This window comes from Acanthamoeba castellanii (genome assembly GCF_000313135.1).
Source record: "Acanthamoeba castellanii str. Neff unplaced genomic scaffold scf7180000084599, whole genome shotgun sequence".
Lineage (NCBI taxonomy): Eukaryota > Discosea > Longamoebia > Acanthamoebidae > Acanthamoeba > Acanthamoeba castellanii.
Window position 1 is genome coordinate 1,639,440 of NW_004457442.1, and position 16,154 is coordinate 1,655,593.

At 61.4% G+C, this 16,154-nt stretch overlaps 7 protein-coding genes across 7 annotated transcripts; 3 read left to right on the forward strand and 4 right to left on the reverse strand.

The window, feature by feature from the left end:
- Positions 1-50: 50 nt before the first annotated feature.
- Positions 51-2,429, reverse strand: ACA1_064550 (RNA binding protein; the record flags this gene model as incomplete). The annotated part of the gene is made up of 10 exons (XM_004339633.1): positions 51-110; positions 183-250; positions 341-414; positions 512-633; positions 727-915; positions 981-1,099; positions 1,250-1,464; positions 1,554-2,027; positions 2,117-2,251; positions 2,359-2,429. The coding sequence occupies 10 exons, from the start codon at positions 2,427-2,429 to the stop codon at positions 51-53; spliced, it is 1,527 nt and encodes a 508-aa protein (XP_004339681.1).
- Positions 2,430-2,981: 552 nt separating this feature from the next.
- ACA1_064560 (uncharacterized protein) lies at positions 2,982-4,853 on the forward strand (the record flags this gene model as incomplete). The annotated part of the gene is made up of 1 exon (XM_004339634.1): positions 2,982-4,853. The coding sequence occupies one exon, from the start codon at positions 2,982-2,984 to the stop codon at positions 4,851-4,853; it is 1,872 nt and encodes a 623-aa protein (XP_004339682.1).
- A 153-nt stretch (positions 4,854-5,006) lies between these two features.
- ACA1_064570 (Ras subfamily protein) lies at positions 5,007-7,801 on the forward strand (the record flags this gene model as incomplete). Its single annotated transcript, XM_004339635.1, has 9 exons — positions 5,007-5,795; positions 5,916-6,053; positions 6,122-6,184; positions 6,272-6,411; positions 6,500-6,608; positions 6,663-6,983; positions 7,066-7,214; positions 7,292-7,503; positions 7,578-7,801. The coding sequence occupies 9 exons, from the start codon at positions 5,007-5,009 to the stop codon at positions 7,799-7,801; spliced, it is 2,145 nt and encodes a 714-aa protein (XP_004339683.1).
- A 103-nt stretch (positions 7,802-7,904) lies between these two features.
- Positions 7,905-9,508, reverse strand: ACA1_064580 (3hydroxybutyrate dehydrogenase; the record flags this gene model as incomplete). Its single annotated transcript, XM_004339636.1, has 8 exons — positions 7,905-7,968; positions 8,088-8,222; positions 8,336-8,417; positions 8,494-8,562; positions 8,717-8,864; positions 8,933-9,022; positions 9,121-9,284; positions 9,367-9,508. 8 exons carry the CDS (start codon positions 9,506-9,508, stop codon positions 7,905-7,907), a joined length of 894 nt encoding a protein of 297 aa, XP_004339684.1.
- Positions 9,509-10,754: 1,246 nt separating this feature from the next.
- Positions 10,755-11,552, forward strand: ACA1_064590 (homeobox domain containing protein; the record flags this gene model as incomplete). The annotated part of the gene is made up of 1 exon (XM_004339637.1): positions 10,755-11,552. One exon carries the CDS (start codon positions 10,755-10,757, stop codon positions 11,550-11,552), a length of 798 nt encoding a protein of 265 aa, XP_004339685.1.
- Positions 11,553-11,811: 259 nt separating this feature from the next.
- ACA1_064600 (lipoprotein, putative) lies at positions 11,812-12,698 on the reverse strand (the record flags this gene model as incomplete). Its single annotated transcript, XM_004339638.1, has 3 exons — positions 11,812-12,213; positions 12,328-12,486; positions 12,582-12,698. The coding sequence occupies 3 exons, from the start codon at positions 12,696-12,698 to the stop codon at positions 11,812-11,814; spliced, it is 678 nt and encodes a 225-aa protein (XP_004339686.1).
- A 119-nt stretch (positions 12,699-12,817) lies between these two features.
- ACA1_064610 (uncharacterized protein) lies at positions 12,818-15,818 on the reverse strand (the record flags this gene model as incomplete). The annotated part of the gene is made up of 4 exons (XM_004339639.1): positions 12,818-14,969; positions 15,084-15,194; positions 15,280-15,343; positions 15,479-15,818. 4 exons carry the CDS (start codon positions 15,816-15,818, stop codon positions 12,818-12,820), a joined length of 2,667 nt encoding a protein of 888 aa, XP_004339687.1.
- Between the last annotated feature and the right edge of the window lie 336 nt (positions 15,819-16,154).

The following is a 16,154-nucleotide window of genomic DNA, read 5'->3' on the forward strand; positions in this document are numbered from 1 at the left end:
TTTGTTTTTGTTTTTTTTTCATATAGCAACCCGCAGGCTGTGCGCGGAGATCACTCGTCGGCGGCGATGGCCATGTCCTCAAGCTCGTCGATGAGTTCGTCCACGCCGGGCTGAAGGAAGAGGCGCACGTTAGTCCAAACGAAAAGGCGGAGGTCAGGGACGGTGGAGTGGGTTAGTGGTACCTCGGGCAGATCCTCGGCCTCCTCGTCGGTCTCCATTCCACCAGACGCGGCAGGCGCGGCACCAGGTACTGCTCGCAACAACAACAACGACAACAACAACGTGAGCTCGTGACATGTTTACCATGGCAGCAACTGCTGTCACAGCCGGGATTGCATACCCTTGTAGAGGTTGAGACCAGCGCGCAGCTCGGGGTCCTCCTCGAGCTCCTGCATGAAGGTCTCGTAATCGTGGCTGTGGTCACACGTATGGTTTGTTGTTATGATTGGTAAGCGGGCGGCGCTAGGTAGAGTGGACGTGTTCGGGGGGGGGGGAGGTGGCGAGTGCGTACTTCTGCTTGTCGGCATCCCCGCGACGGGCGTTGTCCTGCTCCTCCTTGGGCAGCTGCCTTACCTTCCAGTGGCGGTTTCGCGGCTTGCGTCGGCGGGCCGGGTACGTCTTTCGCACCAATATCTGATCGACAACAGCACCAGCAACGTCAGTCCACGCCGCTCTGCGACGCACACGCACACGCACGACCGCACACGACTGAGAAATGACACGCACCACGTCGGGGACCTGTCGGCCGCGGAGACCGCCAAGGTCGGCCTCGTTGAAGTTCTGGGAGGTGAGATCGTAGCCGAGCGCGTAGTCGCCGGGGTTGAGGTAGGTGCCCAGGTGAGTGCGCACGTAGAACATGGTGTCGTTGTTACCGAAATCCCGCGTGCGTGCCACTTGCACGTCAGCCAGCAGGTGCTATGTTTGGCCATTAATGACTGTTAGAGACCCAACTACCAGTGCACGCGTGTGCGGTGGTGTACCTTTCCACGCGGCGCGCCGGAGGTGGTGATGTCGAGGACGATGAACTCGGTGAGGTTCTGCTTGGTGGAGATGGCGCGGAAAGGATCCTGCCAGTACACCGGCGCCGGGATTTCGATCACTGTGATGACACGCAGCCGGGTGTAATACTGATCAGCTCTTCTTCTTCTTCTTCTTCTTCTTCTTCTTCTTCTTCTTCTTCTTCTTCTTCTTCTTCTTCTTCTTCTTCTTCTTCTTCTTCTTCTTCTTCTTCGACAATGGAGGGACGTACTCTGGAGGGTGTTGGGGTCGATCATGTGGATCAGGTTGGACACCTTGCTGGCCAACACGAGCGGGCTGATGTTACCCAGCTGCTGGGCGAGCTTCCGGGGAAGGCATACGAGGTCGTCCCTGCAAATGGGCACGATCTCGGCCGAGAAGGTGTAGTGGTAGTTGAAGATGTTGCTCTTGGCGTCGTGCGACACTAGCTGCTCTGACGTCTTGTACCTGCAAGTGGCGACCAGGCGATGATGAGACTATGCGCGGTGTGTGTGTTTGTGGTGTGCGTGTGGGTGTGTGTGTGTCGACAAGCGTACCGCAGGGGAGTGACGGCCTGGAGGAAGTCGACGAATTTGGCGGCGTGGCTGCGGTGGCCGAAGTAGAAGTCGAGGCCGTCGGGCATCTCCTTGATGCGGATGGTGTTGGTGTGGGCGCTGTGCTTGAGGATGAGCTGCTCGAGGTACAGGAAGGTGCGCTTGTGGTCCACCTTCTGGCGCGCCTGCACGACGGCCTGCCACGTGTGATCGGTGAAGCTGGCCGCGCAGGCCGGGCACTGCATCATCTGCACGACGAACTCGATGACGAACACCTGCTGGAGGATGGTCGACGTGAAGACCTCCTTCTGCACGGTGATCTTGACCTTGAGCCGTCGCGAGTGAGGCTCAGTCCACACGAAGCCGGCGTCGATGAGCTTGACCTTGTTCATGCCCTTGATGCGCTTCAGGCAGAAGGTGAGGAGCTCGCGCGACTCCAGCTCGCAGTACACCCACGCGTTCGGCGGCACCAGGTACCTTGTATGAGGAGGAGTCGTGAGAAGATGAGCGCACGTAGAAGGCGAAAGGAAGAAAGAGAAGATGAGAAGAACGACAGTAGTATGTACCTGCCGCAGTGCTTGCAGCTGTGAATGATGATGTTCTTGGGGATGCCCTCTGTGATGTCAACCTGGCCTCGGATGCAGGTAACACACATGTTCGAGGCGTTGGGCTCGATGTTGGTGCCACAAATGCAACAAAGGCTGCATGGAGAAAATGCGTAAGATGGAAAATCGGCAAAAAAGCAGATGCAGAAAATTGAGCTAATCGCGAGATTGGAGAATCAAATTATGCATAGGTAAACGCGTACATTGTGGCGGCAACAGGAGAGGCATAGTGCCCCGTCATCTGGTGCTGTTGGCCTTGTTGATTCCACTGCATGTCTTTGATCGTCGCGTTAACTGATGCAAATGCAGATCGAAAGATGCCTCGCGGTTGATCTCTAAAAAGAAATTGAGATCACGCCGATTGGTCTTCCGGGCAAAGAGATGAAGAAGAAATGCAGGCAAACTCAAACGCCGGAGAAGAATCGCAGAACGCAAGAGAAAAATGAGAGAAATTAATATTAGCCTATTTCTCGGGCATTTCTTGCGTTGCATGGTAACACTACGCAGGAAGAGATTTATCGAGTTTCAGTGGCGCGGGCCAAACAGCAAACAGCGCGGTCGTGCAGGGGCGGAGCGCAGTAGGGGTGAGGTGGTTCTACTGCGGTGTTGGTAACCCTGATCAGACCTCAGGCCAAGACCAATACTTGTTCCCTTCTTTCTCCCCCAAACAACTCTGTCCGACACCTCACCTTATCTACCCATCAAATTCTCTTACCCCTTTGCGAACGAAAACCAAGCAATGGAGGAAGAACAAGTACCTCATGATCTGTGGAAGAGGAAGCCCAGTCCTTGCCGTACCGTCCCGGGAGGATCCGAAGATGCCCCGATGCCCCCCTCGCCCCCGGCAGCCACCAAGGCCACCATCAAGGTACCCGACCTGGGCAAGTACGACCGCATGCTACGCGCGGGCGTGCCCCTGGCCTACGTCGAGCAGAAGGCGCGCCACGACTCCGCCGCCCCCCTCGACCTGGTCAAGTACGTGCGCATGCTTCACGCGGGCGTGCCCCTGGCCGCCGTCGACCAGAAGATGCGGGTCGACTACAACTCCTCTGTGCCTGCGCCCGCCGTCGGCAACCTGAACAAGTACGACCGCATGCTACGCGCCGGCGTGCTGCTGGCCGCCGTCGAGCAGCTGATGCGCATCGAGCTCGCTCGTGGCCCGCAAGCCGCCAAGGTCGTCGGTGACCCGGGCAAGTACGCCCGCATGCTCTCTGCGGGCGTGCCGGCAGCTGTCGAGCAGAAGATGCGCGTCGATGTCGCTCAACCCCAGCCCAACGACGGGGCGGCTGGCAAGTACGTGCGCATGCTGTCCGTGGGCGTGCCGCCGGCAGCGGTCAAGCAGAAGATGCGCGTCGATGAGGACCGCGCGGCGACCTGCGCCGCGGTCGGCGACAACCTGGCCAAGTACTCGCGCATGCTGCGTGCCGGGGTGCCTCAGGCAGCTGTCGAGCAGGCGCTGCGCCACGACTCCGTCCATGCGCCCAAGTGCGCGCGGCGCTCCGTCGTGCCTCAGGCGGCAGCGGCACAGAAGAAGAAGAAGATGGAGAAGAAGCTCCTCAACGACTTCGCCGTTCCCGTGGCCAAGGCCGCCAGCCTGGGCCAGTATGTGCGCATGCTGCACGTAGGTGTACCGCCGGCGGCCGTCGAGCAGAAGATGAGTGTCGACTACGCCCAACCCGTGCCCGCTGTCGGTGACCTGGGCAAGTACCAGCGCATGCTGCACGCGGGCGTGCCCCCGGCCGCCGTCGAACAGACGATGCGCCGCGACTTCGCTCCTCCTCCCGCGCCTGCGGCCAAGGTCGGCCGCAACTTTGGCCAGTACGTGCGCATGCTGCACGCGGGCGTGCCCCTGGGCGCCGTCGAGCAGACGCTGCGCCACAATGGCTTCGCTCCCGTGCCCAGCAAGGTAGGCGACCTGGGCAAGTACGACCGCATGTTGCGCGCTGGCGTACCGCCGGCCGCCGTCCAGCAGAATCTCGCCTCCGCGCCCACGGCCGCGGGCGGCAACTTCGGCCGTAGGCGCCAGGCGGCAGCCGTGCAGAAGAAGCGCCGCAACGGCTTCGCTCCTCCCGCGCCCGCGCCGAGGGCCACTAAGTACGCCCGCATGCTCCGCGCGGGCGTGCCCCTGGCCGCCGTCGAGCAGAAGATGCGCATCGACTATGCTCCCATCCCCGCAGCCCAGAACCTGGGCAAGTACCATCGCATGCTGCGTGCGGGCATGCCTCTGGCCGCCGTCGAGCAGATGATGTGCGTCGACTTCGCTCAGCCCGCTCCCGTGGCCATAGCCGCCGATCTGGTCAAGTACGCACGCATGCTGCACGCGGGCGTGCCTCTGGCCGCCGTCGAGCTGGCGCTGCGCAACGACCTGGCTCACGCACCGGTGGTCGGTAACCTCGGCGTGTACGACCGCATGCTGCGTGCCGGGCTGCCCCTGGCAGCCGTCGAGCAGGCGCTGTGCCACGACTTCGCTCCTCCCGCCGCACCTACGGCCAAGGCCACCAATGACCTGAGCAAGTACGCACGCATGCTGCATGCGGGGGTGCCGCTGGCCGCCGTCGCGCAGAAGCTGCGCGTCGACAACTCCTGCAAGCCCGAGCCCGGTCTGGGCAAGTACGCGCTCATGCTGCGTGCGGGGGTGCCGCTGGCCGCCGTCGAGCAGAAGATAGCCGCCGATGCACCGGAAGGCCGCTACTTCTAGACATGCTTGCCAGCAGCCCAACACAGCCAAGCGTTGACCAGGGTTGTTTTTCGTTGACCACATTGTTTCGCCTAAACCGACTGAACAACCCAAGTTTGCTTTATTATCAATATTATCATTTTTATTTTTTAGGTATTGAAAAGTAAGTGGAAGATGGAGGCAGGCACCCCCTGGACCTCACTGCCCTCGGGCCACCAGGCGTCGACGGTCCGCATTGTGCGCTTGCCCTCCTCCCCAGGTTGTGCGACGGACGACTGGCGGGAGCGCATCAGGGACGAGGTGCGCCGCCACAGCTTCGCCCTCCTCAGTTTTGTCGACGACCACCACGAAGACCACGAAAAAGGAGCCGAGGAAGAAGAGCGTAAAGTACGACGAAAAAGTCTGCACCAACTGCTGGCCGACCACCGCGAGCGCGTGCGGCCGCAGTTCTTCGACCAGCCGGCCAGCGCTAAGCGGCGCCTCGACCCGGACGTCTTCGCCGCCCTCACGGCCGCGGCTGCCGAGGCAACAAAGAACGAAGGCAACGCTGCGGCGGCCCGTGGGTCCGAAAGAGCGAAGCTGACCGGCCGGCTGGGCGACACGGGCTACTGCCTGCGGGAGGGCATCAAGGAGCAGCTCCAGGTGCGTCTCGGCCAGCGCATGCCCTGGCCGACCGCCGTCAACGAAGAAGAAGAAGACGGAAGTGGTGATGGTGGTATGATGAAGGAGGAGATGGAGGCCCTGTTCGAGATGCTCGATTGCGTGGGCCGGCGCTGTGCGTCGGCGCTGGTGGCGGACGGCGCGAGCGCGCGGCTTCAGGCGATGCTCGACCCGTCGCCCGACCACCTCCGCGACATCCTCCACGCCGCCTCCAAAGAACGAAGCGACGAAGACGAAGGCTGCAGCGCCGACTACACGAGCTCCTCCGTGATGACCCTCACCCACTACTTCAACACCGACCAGGTGCGTTCGCTCTTCTTCGACTCGTGCGGGAGTGCATAGCATGGCATAGCAACCACGACCTATCGTGCGAGCTCGCACATGGCACGCAACTCACTGCGTGATGATTGGGTGTACGAACAGGGTCCGGAGGAACCGTGTCGGGCGCACGGGGACGCCGGCCTGCTGACGCTGGTCGTGGACCCGACGCCCGGCCTGCAGCTGTTTGACCCGTGCGGCGCCAAGTGGTTGGACTGCGCCGACCTCGCGCCGCTCGAGCAGGTGCTCCGCAACACACCCCTCCATGGATGAGAATTGAAGTGCAGACCGAACTCACGCCGTGCGAACAGGCGCAGGGCGTGCGGGTCGACGCGGTGCTGATGATCGGCGAGGCCCTCCATCGCTTCACTCAGGTACGTATTGCCTGCCCGGTGGTATGCGTGTGCGGTGGCGTGCTGAGTGCGCGCGGCGTGGCGCTGACGTCGCGATCGCACATGCAGGGAGGCGTGGGGGTGACGTCGCACCGGGTGGTGAACACCGGCCAGCCGCGCAGCTCCACGGTCTTCAAGCTCCGGCCGCGCCCCGACGTCGTTGGACCGCGCACCGAGGCCGACTACGCCCTCCTCCTGCTCCAGCAGCCGTGCGCCTCTCCCCACCACTAGCGCTCGCGCACGAGTCTCACGCGTGTGCGTTTGTGTGTGTGTGTGTGTGTGCGGTGACTTGTGCAGGGTGGTGACGCAGCTGAAGCGACGGGAGGAGGAGGCGGTGGCGTTGTGGCAAGAGACCGGGTTCGACGTGTTAGTCCACGTGTTGGGCTTCCTGCGGGACGAACGCGACGTCGGCCGGTGCGCCCTCGTCTCGCGCGCGTGGCGGGAGGCGGCAGACTCCCAGGTACTGTGGCGCCGCATCGTGGCCCGCCTGAGCCGCGAGCTGGGCCTCGACCTGGTTGCCCGCTACGCGGCCAAACGCGAAAGCGAAAGCGAGGACGTGGACAAGAACGAAAACGAAAAAGAAAGAGAACGCGAAAGCGAAGAGGCCGAAGTGGTCGACTACAAGCGCCTCTACGTCGAGTACGTACGGGAGTTGCAGGCCAGCGCCGGCCATCTGAAGGACATGCACGAGGCCCAAGACTTCTACCTCAACCAAGTGCATCTACCGCCACTGGGCTCGTCCTATACCTCCCTCAAGATCGTCACCGTCGGCTCTGGCGCGGTACCTCGATGCGACACGCGACACAACACACACGACACGACACGATACAAACACACGGACTCACCATGATGCGTGGTGCTAGGTGGGGAAGACGTCGATGCTGGTGACCTTCGCCTCGGGTTCGTTCCCACAGGAATATATCCCGACCGTGTTCGACGAGTGGACGGGAAACCTCAGGGTTGACGGCAACGTGGTCTCCTTCGGGCTCTGGGACACTGCCGGCCAGTCCGAGTGCGTTTTCTCCGTGCGTGCCTTCTGTGCGGCGTGTGCGGCTGACAGTTGAGGGGTGTCCGCGGTCGTGCGCGCAGATACGATCGGTTGCGTCCGCTGTCGTACCCGCAGACGGATTGCTTCTTCATGTGCTTCGCCGTCAACGACCGCGCGTCGTTCGCCGAGGCCCGCGACAAGTTCGTGCCCGAGGTGCGCCTGCATTGCCCGTCGGCGCCCATCATCCTCGTCGGCACCAAGGCCGACCTGCGCGACACCGACGACGCCCTCTCTCTCGTCCCCGTTGCCGAAGGTCCGCCCCACCGCACCACCATCAATGCACGTCGCGTCGTGTTAATGATCGTATGCGTGCGTGTCGCGATGCAGGTGTGGCGTTGGCGCAGGAGCTGGGGCTGTTGATGTACGTGGAGTGTTCAAGCAAGGCGAACAGCAACGTGCAGGAGGTGATCCACCTGGGCATCAAGGCGCCCCTTCTCAAGGCCGCCGGTCTCCTCCGCCTCCACCACACCAACAGCGGCGGCGGCGGTGGCGGCAAGGCCAAGAAGACGAAGAAGAAGGCGGGCAAGCGCGACCAGTGCTCCATGCAATGACGCACACCCCAAGACTTGAGAAAACATGACTCGGTTTGACAGACAACGTGTTTGAATCGCTTGACGGTTGTGGTGTCGTGTAGCGCTGCAAGAAGATGACGACTTACTGGGCCGTCCAGCCACCATCGACTGGCAGAGAGATGCCCGTGATTTGGGACGCCGCGTCCCTGTATGCGGTGGTGTGTCGCGTGTGTTGTGTTGTGTGTGTGTCGTGTGTGTGTGTGTGTGTGTTGTGTCAGAGCTTGACGACAAATGGTGCCAGCTAGAGAGTGGGGGTAAGACGTACGAGGAGAGGAAGACGGCGAGCTGTCCAATCTGGGAGGGGGTGGCGAAGGTCTCGGAGGGCTGCTTCTCGGCCAGCAGCGATCGCGAGGCCTCGTCGTACGACACGCCCAGCGACTCCGCTCGCGCCTCGATCTGCCTGCGGTCGTTGACAACGACACGGCAACCACGCACACACGACACAAGACAATTTAAGTAAGTCAAGAGCGAAAGGAAATCGGAGTCGAGGGGGGCAAGAAGAGGGAGACGCACTTGCGGACGAGATCGGTGAGCACCCAACCGGGGTTGATGCAGTTGATCGTCACGCCCGACCCAGCGTACTCCAACGCCGCCACTGAGAAGCAAGACACACGAGCCGAGGTTAGTGCGGTGCGCGTGCGGGGTGTGTGCGGTGTGCGTGCGTGCGGTACCCTTGGTGAGTCCCACGACGCCGTGCTTGGCAGCCACGTACGCGGCCTTGTGCTTCGATCCCACCAATCCTGCACCCCGTTTCACGCCCCAATGAGTAATTAGTGGCCACACCAACATGTGTGTGTGTGTGTGTGTGTCGTGGTGTGTGTGTCGTGGTGTGTCGTGTGTGTCGTGTGTGTGGCACAGAGTGGTGTGCGATATATATGTGGCCGCGATATATACCGTGTACTGAGGAGATGTTGATGATGCGGCCATAGCCGCGCTCCTTCATGGCGGGGAGGGTGAGTCGCATGGTGTGGAAGACCGAGTTGAGGTTGATCTCGATGATCTGGTTCCACTTCTCCACCGGGAAGTCCTCAATCGGCGACAACTATGCAGACGCGGTGGTGAGTACGCAAACATTTAAACACACACACACACACACAACGCGCGCCTTACGTGCTGAATGCCGGCGTTGTTGACGACGATGTCGATGGGGCCGCCCAGCTTCTTCTCGCTCTCCTTGATCAGATGCTCCACGTCCTCGGCCTAATGACCACCAGACCAGACACCACCACCACGTCAGCTTCGTCGGTCACCTGCTCTCGATCGATCATCGAGCACCCCCGGGGCCAACGCAGTAGTACTACCTTGCCGAGATCGGCGGGCACGTAGTGGACGCGGTCGTCGCCGGGGATGAGGTCGGCCAATCGCTGGCGGGTGCGCTCGACCTCGGCGGCGTCGCCGAAGCCCGTCACCACCAGCGCCACGCCGCCCTTGCGCAGCTCCTCGGCAATACCCAGCCCAATACCTAACAAAAAACGATTTAAAAATAAATGATGTAATGTTTAAGAAATAAAAAAACAAAAAATAAATACAGAGGGGGGTGGAACCTTGGGTGGAGCCGGTGACGAGGGCAGTCTTGCCGGTGAGGCTCAGGTGAAGGCCGGGGGTGGAGGAAGTGGCAAAGGCACGGGTGCCGGTCACGCGCGAGCCGCTCGTCGAGGCAGCAGCCAGGCCAGAACGCTCCATCATCGCCAGCGTGCGCTGTGCCAAATAGCGTCAATTTTTTATTGCGGTGCTGTTTTGTTTTCATTATTTATTGAATTGTAAAAAAGGCAAAAACAAAAAAGCAATTAAAAAAAAGCGAAAGGCCACAAAAGGAAGAGGTGGCGAGGCACACCTTCATGTCTTTGTGGGGTGGAGGTACGGCGGTGGATGCAACAAAGGATTCTCGAGAAGAAGGTGGGCGGGTACAACTTCCTTTATCGGCGCAGCATGATTGGTGGCCCAAGCGTCCCTAACCGCCGAACCAGTTTGCAAAAAAGGTGCAGGCCACGTCAGCCGACACCTTACAAGGTCATCCACGCTGCCGGGCGGGCGTCAGCCAGAACAAGAGGCCTGCGGCTGTTTCCAGATCTGGGGAGACACTCGTCGACCGGTCACGCGCTACACCGGAAGACCTCCGGTTTTTCTTCTCTCAACTGTAAAACTGCTGCACATCTCTCCTCGGCCTGTGACGTTCCGGGGCCGCAACATGCCACCCCATGGGTCCTCCTTGTGTGCCCTACTTGACTTTGATGGTCTTTTGGTACCGCGAAGTTTCACGGCGGACCAGCGAGGTTGACCTTAGGAAAGTCGACCGGGCCAACCACCCCCTAGTTCCCAGCAACAGAGCGCCCCGTTTTTGCGCGGGGAAGGGGCGGCGCAGTGACCACCAACGACCGCCTCTTTTCTTCCCGCGGCCAAAGTTCGGGTGCAAATGCACAACCCGGCCGGGTAACGAAAACCGGCTGGCCAGTGGTGGCCTGTGTGCTTGACCTGCTGGCACCACCCGCGGCCGACAATGTCTAAAGAATGTCGGGTCAACTTAGACCCAAATTCTTTCAATTCCTAAAATCCGAAGTAGGAGCACAGGCCATGACCGCGAAAAGGGTTCTGGCGAAGGCCGTGTGCTCGCAAACCGAGGTCTAACCGACGCGCCGGTTTACCCTGGAGGACCTGTCATTCGCGCACGGTCTCCTCTGGCCACCCAAAATCGCATCATCACCCTCGACTTCGGGTCACCCGCCGCCAAGGCACTTGCCTTTTCGCTGCCAGGCACCTCCCCGCGCGCCTATTGACCTGTTCCCGCTCGGATTGGAATTAGCCGCGCGCGTGCATAAAAAGGGCTGGCCAGGAGTAGGAATGCAGTCTATCTAACATCTCGCCCAGCGCCAACACACCTTCACACACCGAGACCAACCTCAAGTGGCGAACTACCACACCATCGACAGTCCACATGTTGCCTTCCATCGCCAACCTGCTCGCTGCTGAGTCGAACGATAGCTCGTGCTTCTACAGCTCGGCTGACGACGTGTCGTCGTCGTCCACCACCACCACAAGTCCCTACTCGCCTATGCATCACTTCTTGCACGAGGGCTTTGTCTGGGAGTCGCCATCTTCTTCTTCCTCCTCCTCGCCGTCTTCGCCCTCGTGCTCGGACTACTCTTCGTCGCCCTCTTCGCCCATCTTCGCCACGGCCACCGCCAAGTCGAAGAAGGCCTCGCTTTCGTTCATCCTCAACGACGACGCCTCGCACGACAACGACCTGGCCGCCTCCTCATTTGGTCTTCTGCTACCGCAGCGACGCACCGGCTCTGTCGCGACCACGAGCTCGTCCACCAACAACAAGCGGAAGCGATCGACCAGCAACCACCTCACGGCGCCCAACAAAGAACGAAGGACGACGGCGACGACCGGCGCGAAAGAACGAAGCCCGCTGACCGCGGCGGCGCTCACGGGCCAGCTGACCGACGACCAGCGCGCGACGCTCGAGGCCATGTTCGAGCTCGACCCGCTTCCCGGCACCTGCGCCAAGGTGCAGCTCGCCGACCAGCTGGGCGTGCCGCTCAAGAGCGTCCAGCTGTGGTTCCAGAACCATCGCTCGAAGCTGCGCAAGCGCGAGAAGAAGCGCATCGCCCGCGCGGAGGCCGCGCGACGATCCGCCGGGAGCAAGCCGCGGTTTATCTTCCACAACATGAAGGCCAAGGCCCAGGCCAACGGGTTCCTCCAGCAATTCGTCGTCGACACCCACTGAAGCAAGGCCCGAGAGCCAGAACTAGACTCTTCTTTAGGCCAACAATAAAAGCCGTGTACTTTATCTATCTCCCAGCACACCAACTGTGGTGTCGTCCATCCGATTTGTCGCTTTGTTGGCCAGTCGCGGGCCGCGGCCGCCACTTTTGTCACCAGCCGGGTCATAATTGTTCCGACGCCTGATGGAAATTTCGGAAACTCGTTTTTTGTTCCGTTTCGGTTTGGCGCACCCTTTTTCGGTCCGCCGCGCCAGGCGTTTGTTACCAGAGGGGCCGTGACAGGGCGCTGGCCGCACTGCCACTGGCGGCGGGGTCGTGGGAGGTGAGGACGGCGCTGGTGACCTGCACGGCGGCGTCTTCGCAGTAGAGCCCGATCACGCCCTCCTGGTCGTAGAGGCCCGTGTGGTCGTAGGTGGCGTCCAGCACCGACACGCCGTCGATCGCCACCGTCAAGTGATAGCCGCGCTTGGTGATGGTGTACTGGTACGGGGTGCCGAGGGCGAGGGTGGGGGTCGACGTGGTGGCGGTGAAGTTTTGGCCCAGGTCGCCGTAGGCGGTGCCCAGCTCGCACCCGTTGGGCTTGAGGATGAAGGAGTTAGTCTTCTTGTCGTTCGACGTCCCATTCCCGATCTGGACGTAGTTGAACATCACCCAGAACACCTCCTGCAACAATCACCACGACCATCAGCGTGTGCGGCGTGTGTGTGTGTGTGTGTGTGTGGTGCGTGCGTGTGCGTGTGCGTGTGCGTACAGGGCGCATTCGCAGATCACACGCACCCACTTCTCGGGGGTGGTCTTGAGTTGGCGGACGGTGGTGGCGTTGATGGTGAGGTCGAAGTCTCGGGCCTTGGCAAGCGACAGGACGAGCACGGCGCTCGTCCCAGCGTCGTTCTTCTGCGGCGCAAACGACACCGTCTCGTTCGAGTTCCACGTCACCTACACCACATTACGTTTTTTTCCTCATTTATTGTGTTTTTTCTTCTGTAAAATGAAGCAACAAATACAAAAAATAAATAAATTATGAAAGGTACCTCGCCGTAGCCATCGTAGAGGACGTTCCAGTGAGCCGGAGTGAGCGGGATCGTTCCGGCGCTCGCAACCACGACGAGCAGCAACCCGACCACAAATACCCTCTGCCGCGGCGTCATCCTCTTCTTCTGTGGAGGCTCCCAACTCCCCACGCCTGGCCCCGATTCGCTGCACTCGAATAAATAATAAAGGTTAAAAAAAGAGAAAAACTGCGGTTATTATCTCTTTATTTCTTTGTTCATTTGGCGCCTTGCACGGGTACGGGGAAGGCGACTCGGTGGGCGACGGTGGTGGGCGATGACGGCGCGCCGAAGGCGGGCGAAGAGGGACGCGCCACTCGATGGGAAGGCGACGCCGGTGTTGATGACGCTGACGATGGCGATGACGAAGGAGCGGGATGGTGAGGCGGTGGTGGGTGTGAAGTGGCAGGGACAGCGATGGCGGGCGAGGAGAGGCGTCGGATGTGCGGCGAAGTCGGTGGAGACAACACCGAAGAAGAAGATGACGATGAAGGCGAAGATGGTGATGAGAGTGAAGAGGATGCGGGTAGTGGAGCGGATGACGTCCGCGCCATGTACATGGAGTGGAGCGGCGACGGCGTGGCGGCGGCTGGCGGCGAAGAGGAGGGCGAGACGAGGCCGGCGGGGATAGCGTGGACGGCGAACGTGACCGGCCGGCTCGCGCCCGACACCGTCGACGTCGAGCACGAGAGGGCGATGGACGAGAAGGAGAAGGTCGGCGATGACGACGCCTGGTGGTGGTGCTGAGACATGGACGCTGGCGACGGCGGTGTAGACAGCAGCGACGACGAGAGCGCAGACGAGGTCATCGACGTCGAGGCTGCCGAGTGGAGCGAGGTGGCGAATGGGTGGCCGAGGGCGGCCGCGGCGGCGACATTAGGCGCGGCGTAAGGGTGGTGCGGGTGGTGGTGGGTCAGATAGGGCGCGTAGTGGCTCCAGTTGGGCGGGTAGTAGTGCCGCACCGACGGCGGCGGCACCGGGTGGTACGCGGTCACGTGGGGATAGGGTCCGAGCGCAGGCGTCGTCGACCGATGAGGCGACGACGGGGCCGGGGCTGGCGCCGCCGCCAGCGTGGGCATTGCTGGTTGCAGTGATGTCGACACGGAGACGCTCGGCGTGCTGGCGGCGGTCGTGGTGGTTGTCGTTGGCACCGCTGGCGGTGCTGGAGAGTTCGGCCGCGGGGCTGACGGGAGGAGTGGGCTTGCGGGTGGAGACGGCATTGGAGCGGCGTTGGAGCGCGTCGGCGATGACGGCGGCGACGGCGACGATGATGATGGCGGGAGGGCCGGCGGTGGATGGTAGGCGGCCGGCGATGGCACGTAGGCCGACGGCGGCGGATGGCCGTGGAAGGCCACCGCCTGGTGCGGAGGCATCGAGTGAAGCGACGTGGCGGCGGGCGTGTTGGGCGTCGCCGTGTGTGCGGGCGGCGTGTGCGGATGGTGCGGCGGCAATCCCACGGGCTGGGGCTGTGGCTGTGGTGGTCGATGCTGAGGGTGCTGGGCGAAGGCAACGTAGTGGTGCGGCGATGGCGGGTAGCGGCTGGGCGGGTAGTGGCCGCCGGCTGGCGTGTAGGCGTAGGGCGGATGGGGCAACGACACGCGTTCGGCGGCGTTGCGGCTGTTGGCGGCGGCGTCAGTGTTGTCCTGGGCGGCGAGGAGCTCGTGGTTGCGACCGGGCGTGGGCGGCGGAGTGATGTCGGCCAGCAGGCGCGCGACGATCTCGATCGCTTGCTGCAGGGCGTCGGTACGGCGTGACGTAAGCACCAACGCCACCTCCCTCTCCCGCTCTTTTGCTGTCGTCGGCGTTGGCTTTTCCTCCGCCGCTTTCGCTTTCGCGTTCGTGTTCGCGTCGTTTTCGGATTGGGTCGCGGTGCTGGCTGGTGTCGTTGCTACCGCCGTCGCGGCCTCGCTGCTCGGCGTGTTCGCGTTATTTCTCTTCTTCGATTTCTTCTTCTTTTTCTTCTTCTTTTTGTTTGTCGTCGCCACGCCGTTGGCAGTGGAGGTGGTGGAAGTGGCGGCGGCGGCGGCGGCGGCTATCGACGACCCCTTCGTGTCGTCGCTTTCATCGTCGTTGTTCGTGTGTACAGTGCCGTCGGCGACAAGACCGTTCCTCCGCTTCGCTCCACCATCGTCATTCCTCGTATCTACACCATTCTCCGTCGCTGTCGGCACACCGCCGGAGGACTCCTCAACGTCCCTCGCAGCAGCGTGGTCGTTGGTGCTCGCCGCGGCCAGCGGCGACTCCTGTGCGTACAGTGGCGCGAGGCTGTTGGGGTTGCTGGGCGTCACGCGGTAGGACCACATCGTCATGCCGTGGGTCGCCGCCGGCAGCCACGCACCCGGACCGCCCTGCCAGCCCCCGATCGCTTTCCTGTGCCACACCGCGAGCGAGCCGGGCAATGTCGCCCCACCGCTGGTGGTAAGGCCACCGGTGGTCACGCGGAGAGCGGGATAGAGAGAAAGAGAGAGAGAGACGGGCACTTACCGTTCGCGAGGCGACCGCTGGGTGGACATGAACATGTCATCGAAGAGGGGGCGCGCCGCGCAGTCCTCCCCACGATGGCCGCACATCCCACAGTTGTAGCAAAACACGTGGCTGCGTACGCACATACACACAAACATACAGACCCGAGCGGTGAGCGGTGGGCGGGGGAACAGTGCAAAGGTGTGCGACAGGGTACCCTTCGAAGCGTGGTATCACGTCGAGGCCGCTCAACAGCTCCTCGCAGCTTGTGCCCTCCATCTCTGTGGCGCGAATAAGGTTCAGGAATTTATTTAATAATAATTAAAAAACAAAACAAAACGTAAATGAAATTGATGAAGTCTGAGATTGAAGTTGTCAATTTCTTATGAAGACAAGGAAAGAGAAGGAGGACGTACGGAAGAAGCGGAAGAGCGAGAAGTAGCGCCGCTCGGTGAATACGAATCTCGCTCGCCTCGACGCTCGCAACACGAACAGCATCCGCGCCGATGGCACCACCCTCGTGGTGTCGCGTTGACTCGCATCGCCGTCGCCATCGACGCTGGTCGCCTCGTTGTTGCTAAGAAAGAGGGCACGCCAGTCGGGCTTGAGCTTGCGTTCGTAGGTGGTCGAGCGCCACCTCTCGAATTCGTCGCGTAGCGCCATTCCATCGCCCTCATCCTCTCTTCGCTCTACGCTGCTGATCGAGATCGTGACTTGGTGCTCATGGCACGGTGGGGGCAGAAGCTCCCTCTCCATGGCGCGCTGCCAGAGGGCGTCGTCGTTGATGGTCCACTCGTTCCATCGTCGGCAGACGAGCCTCGCCACCAGCAAATCGTGCGAAACGAGAAATGAAAAGATTTGCAGCACCACGCATCTCGAATCCACCAGGATTTCTTTCGAGCCGCGATCTTTGCTGACGGCCGAACGGATTCCCATCGACCGACGACCGACCGGAAGCGGGTGGATCAAATCGAATGATTAAACCGGAATAAATGATTAAATAATTGCCGCTCCGTGATGCTGGAAAAAAATTGTGCGTGCTGCAGGGTCGTGGCGACCAGATGAGGAGTGAAAGAAAGGAAGGAGGAGGAT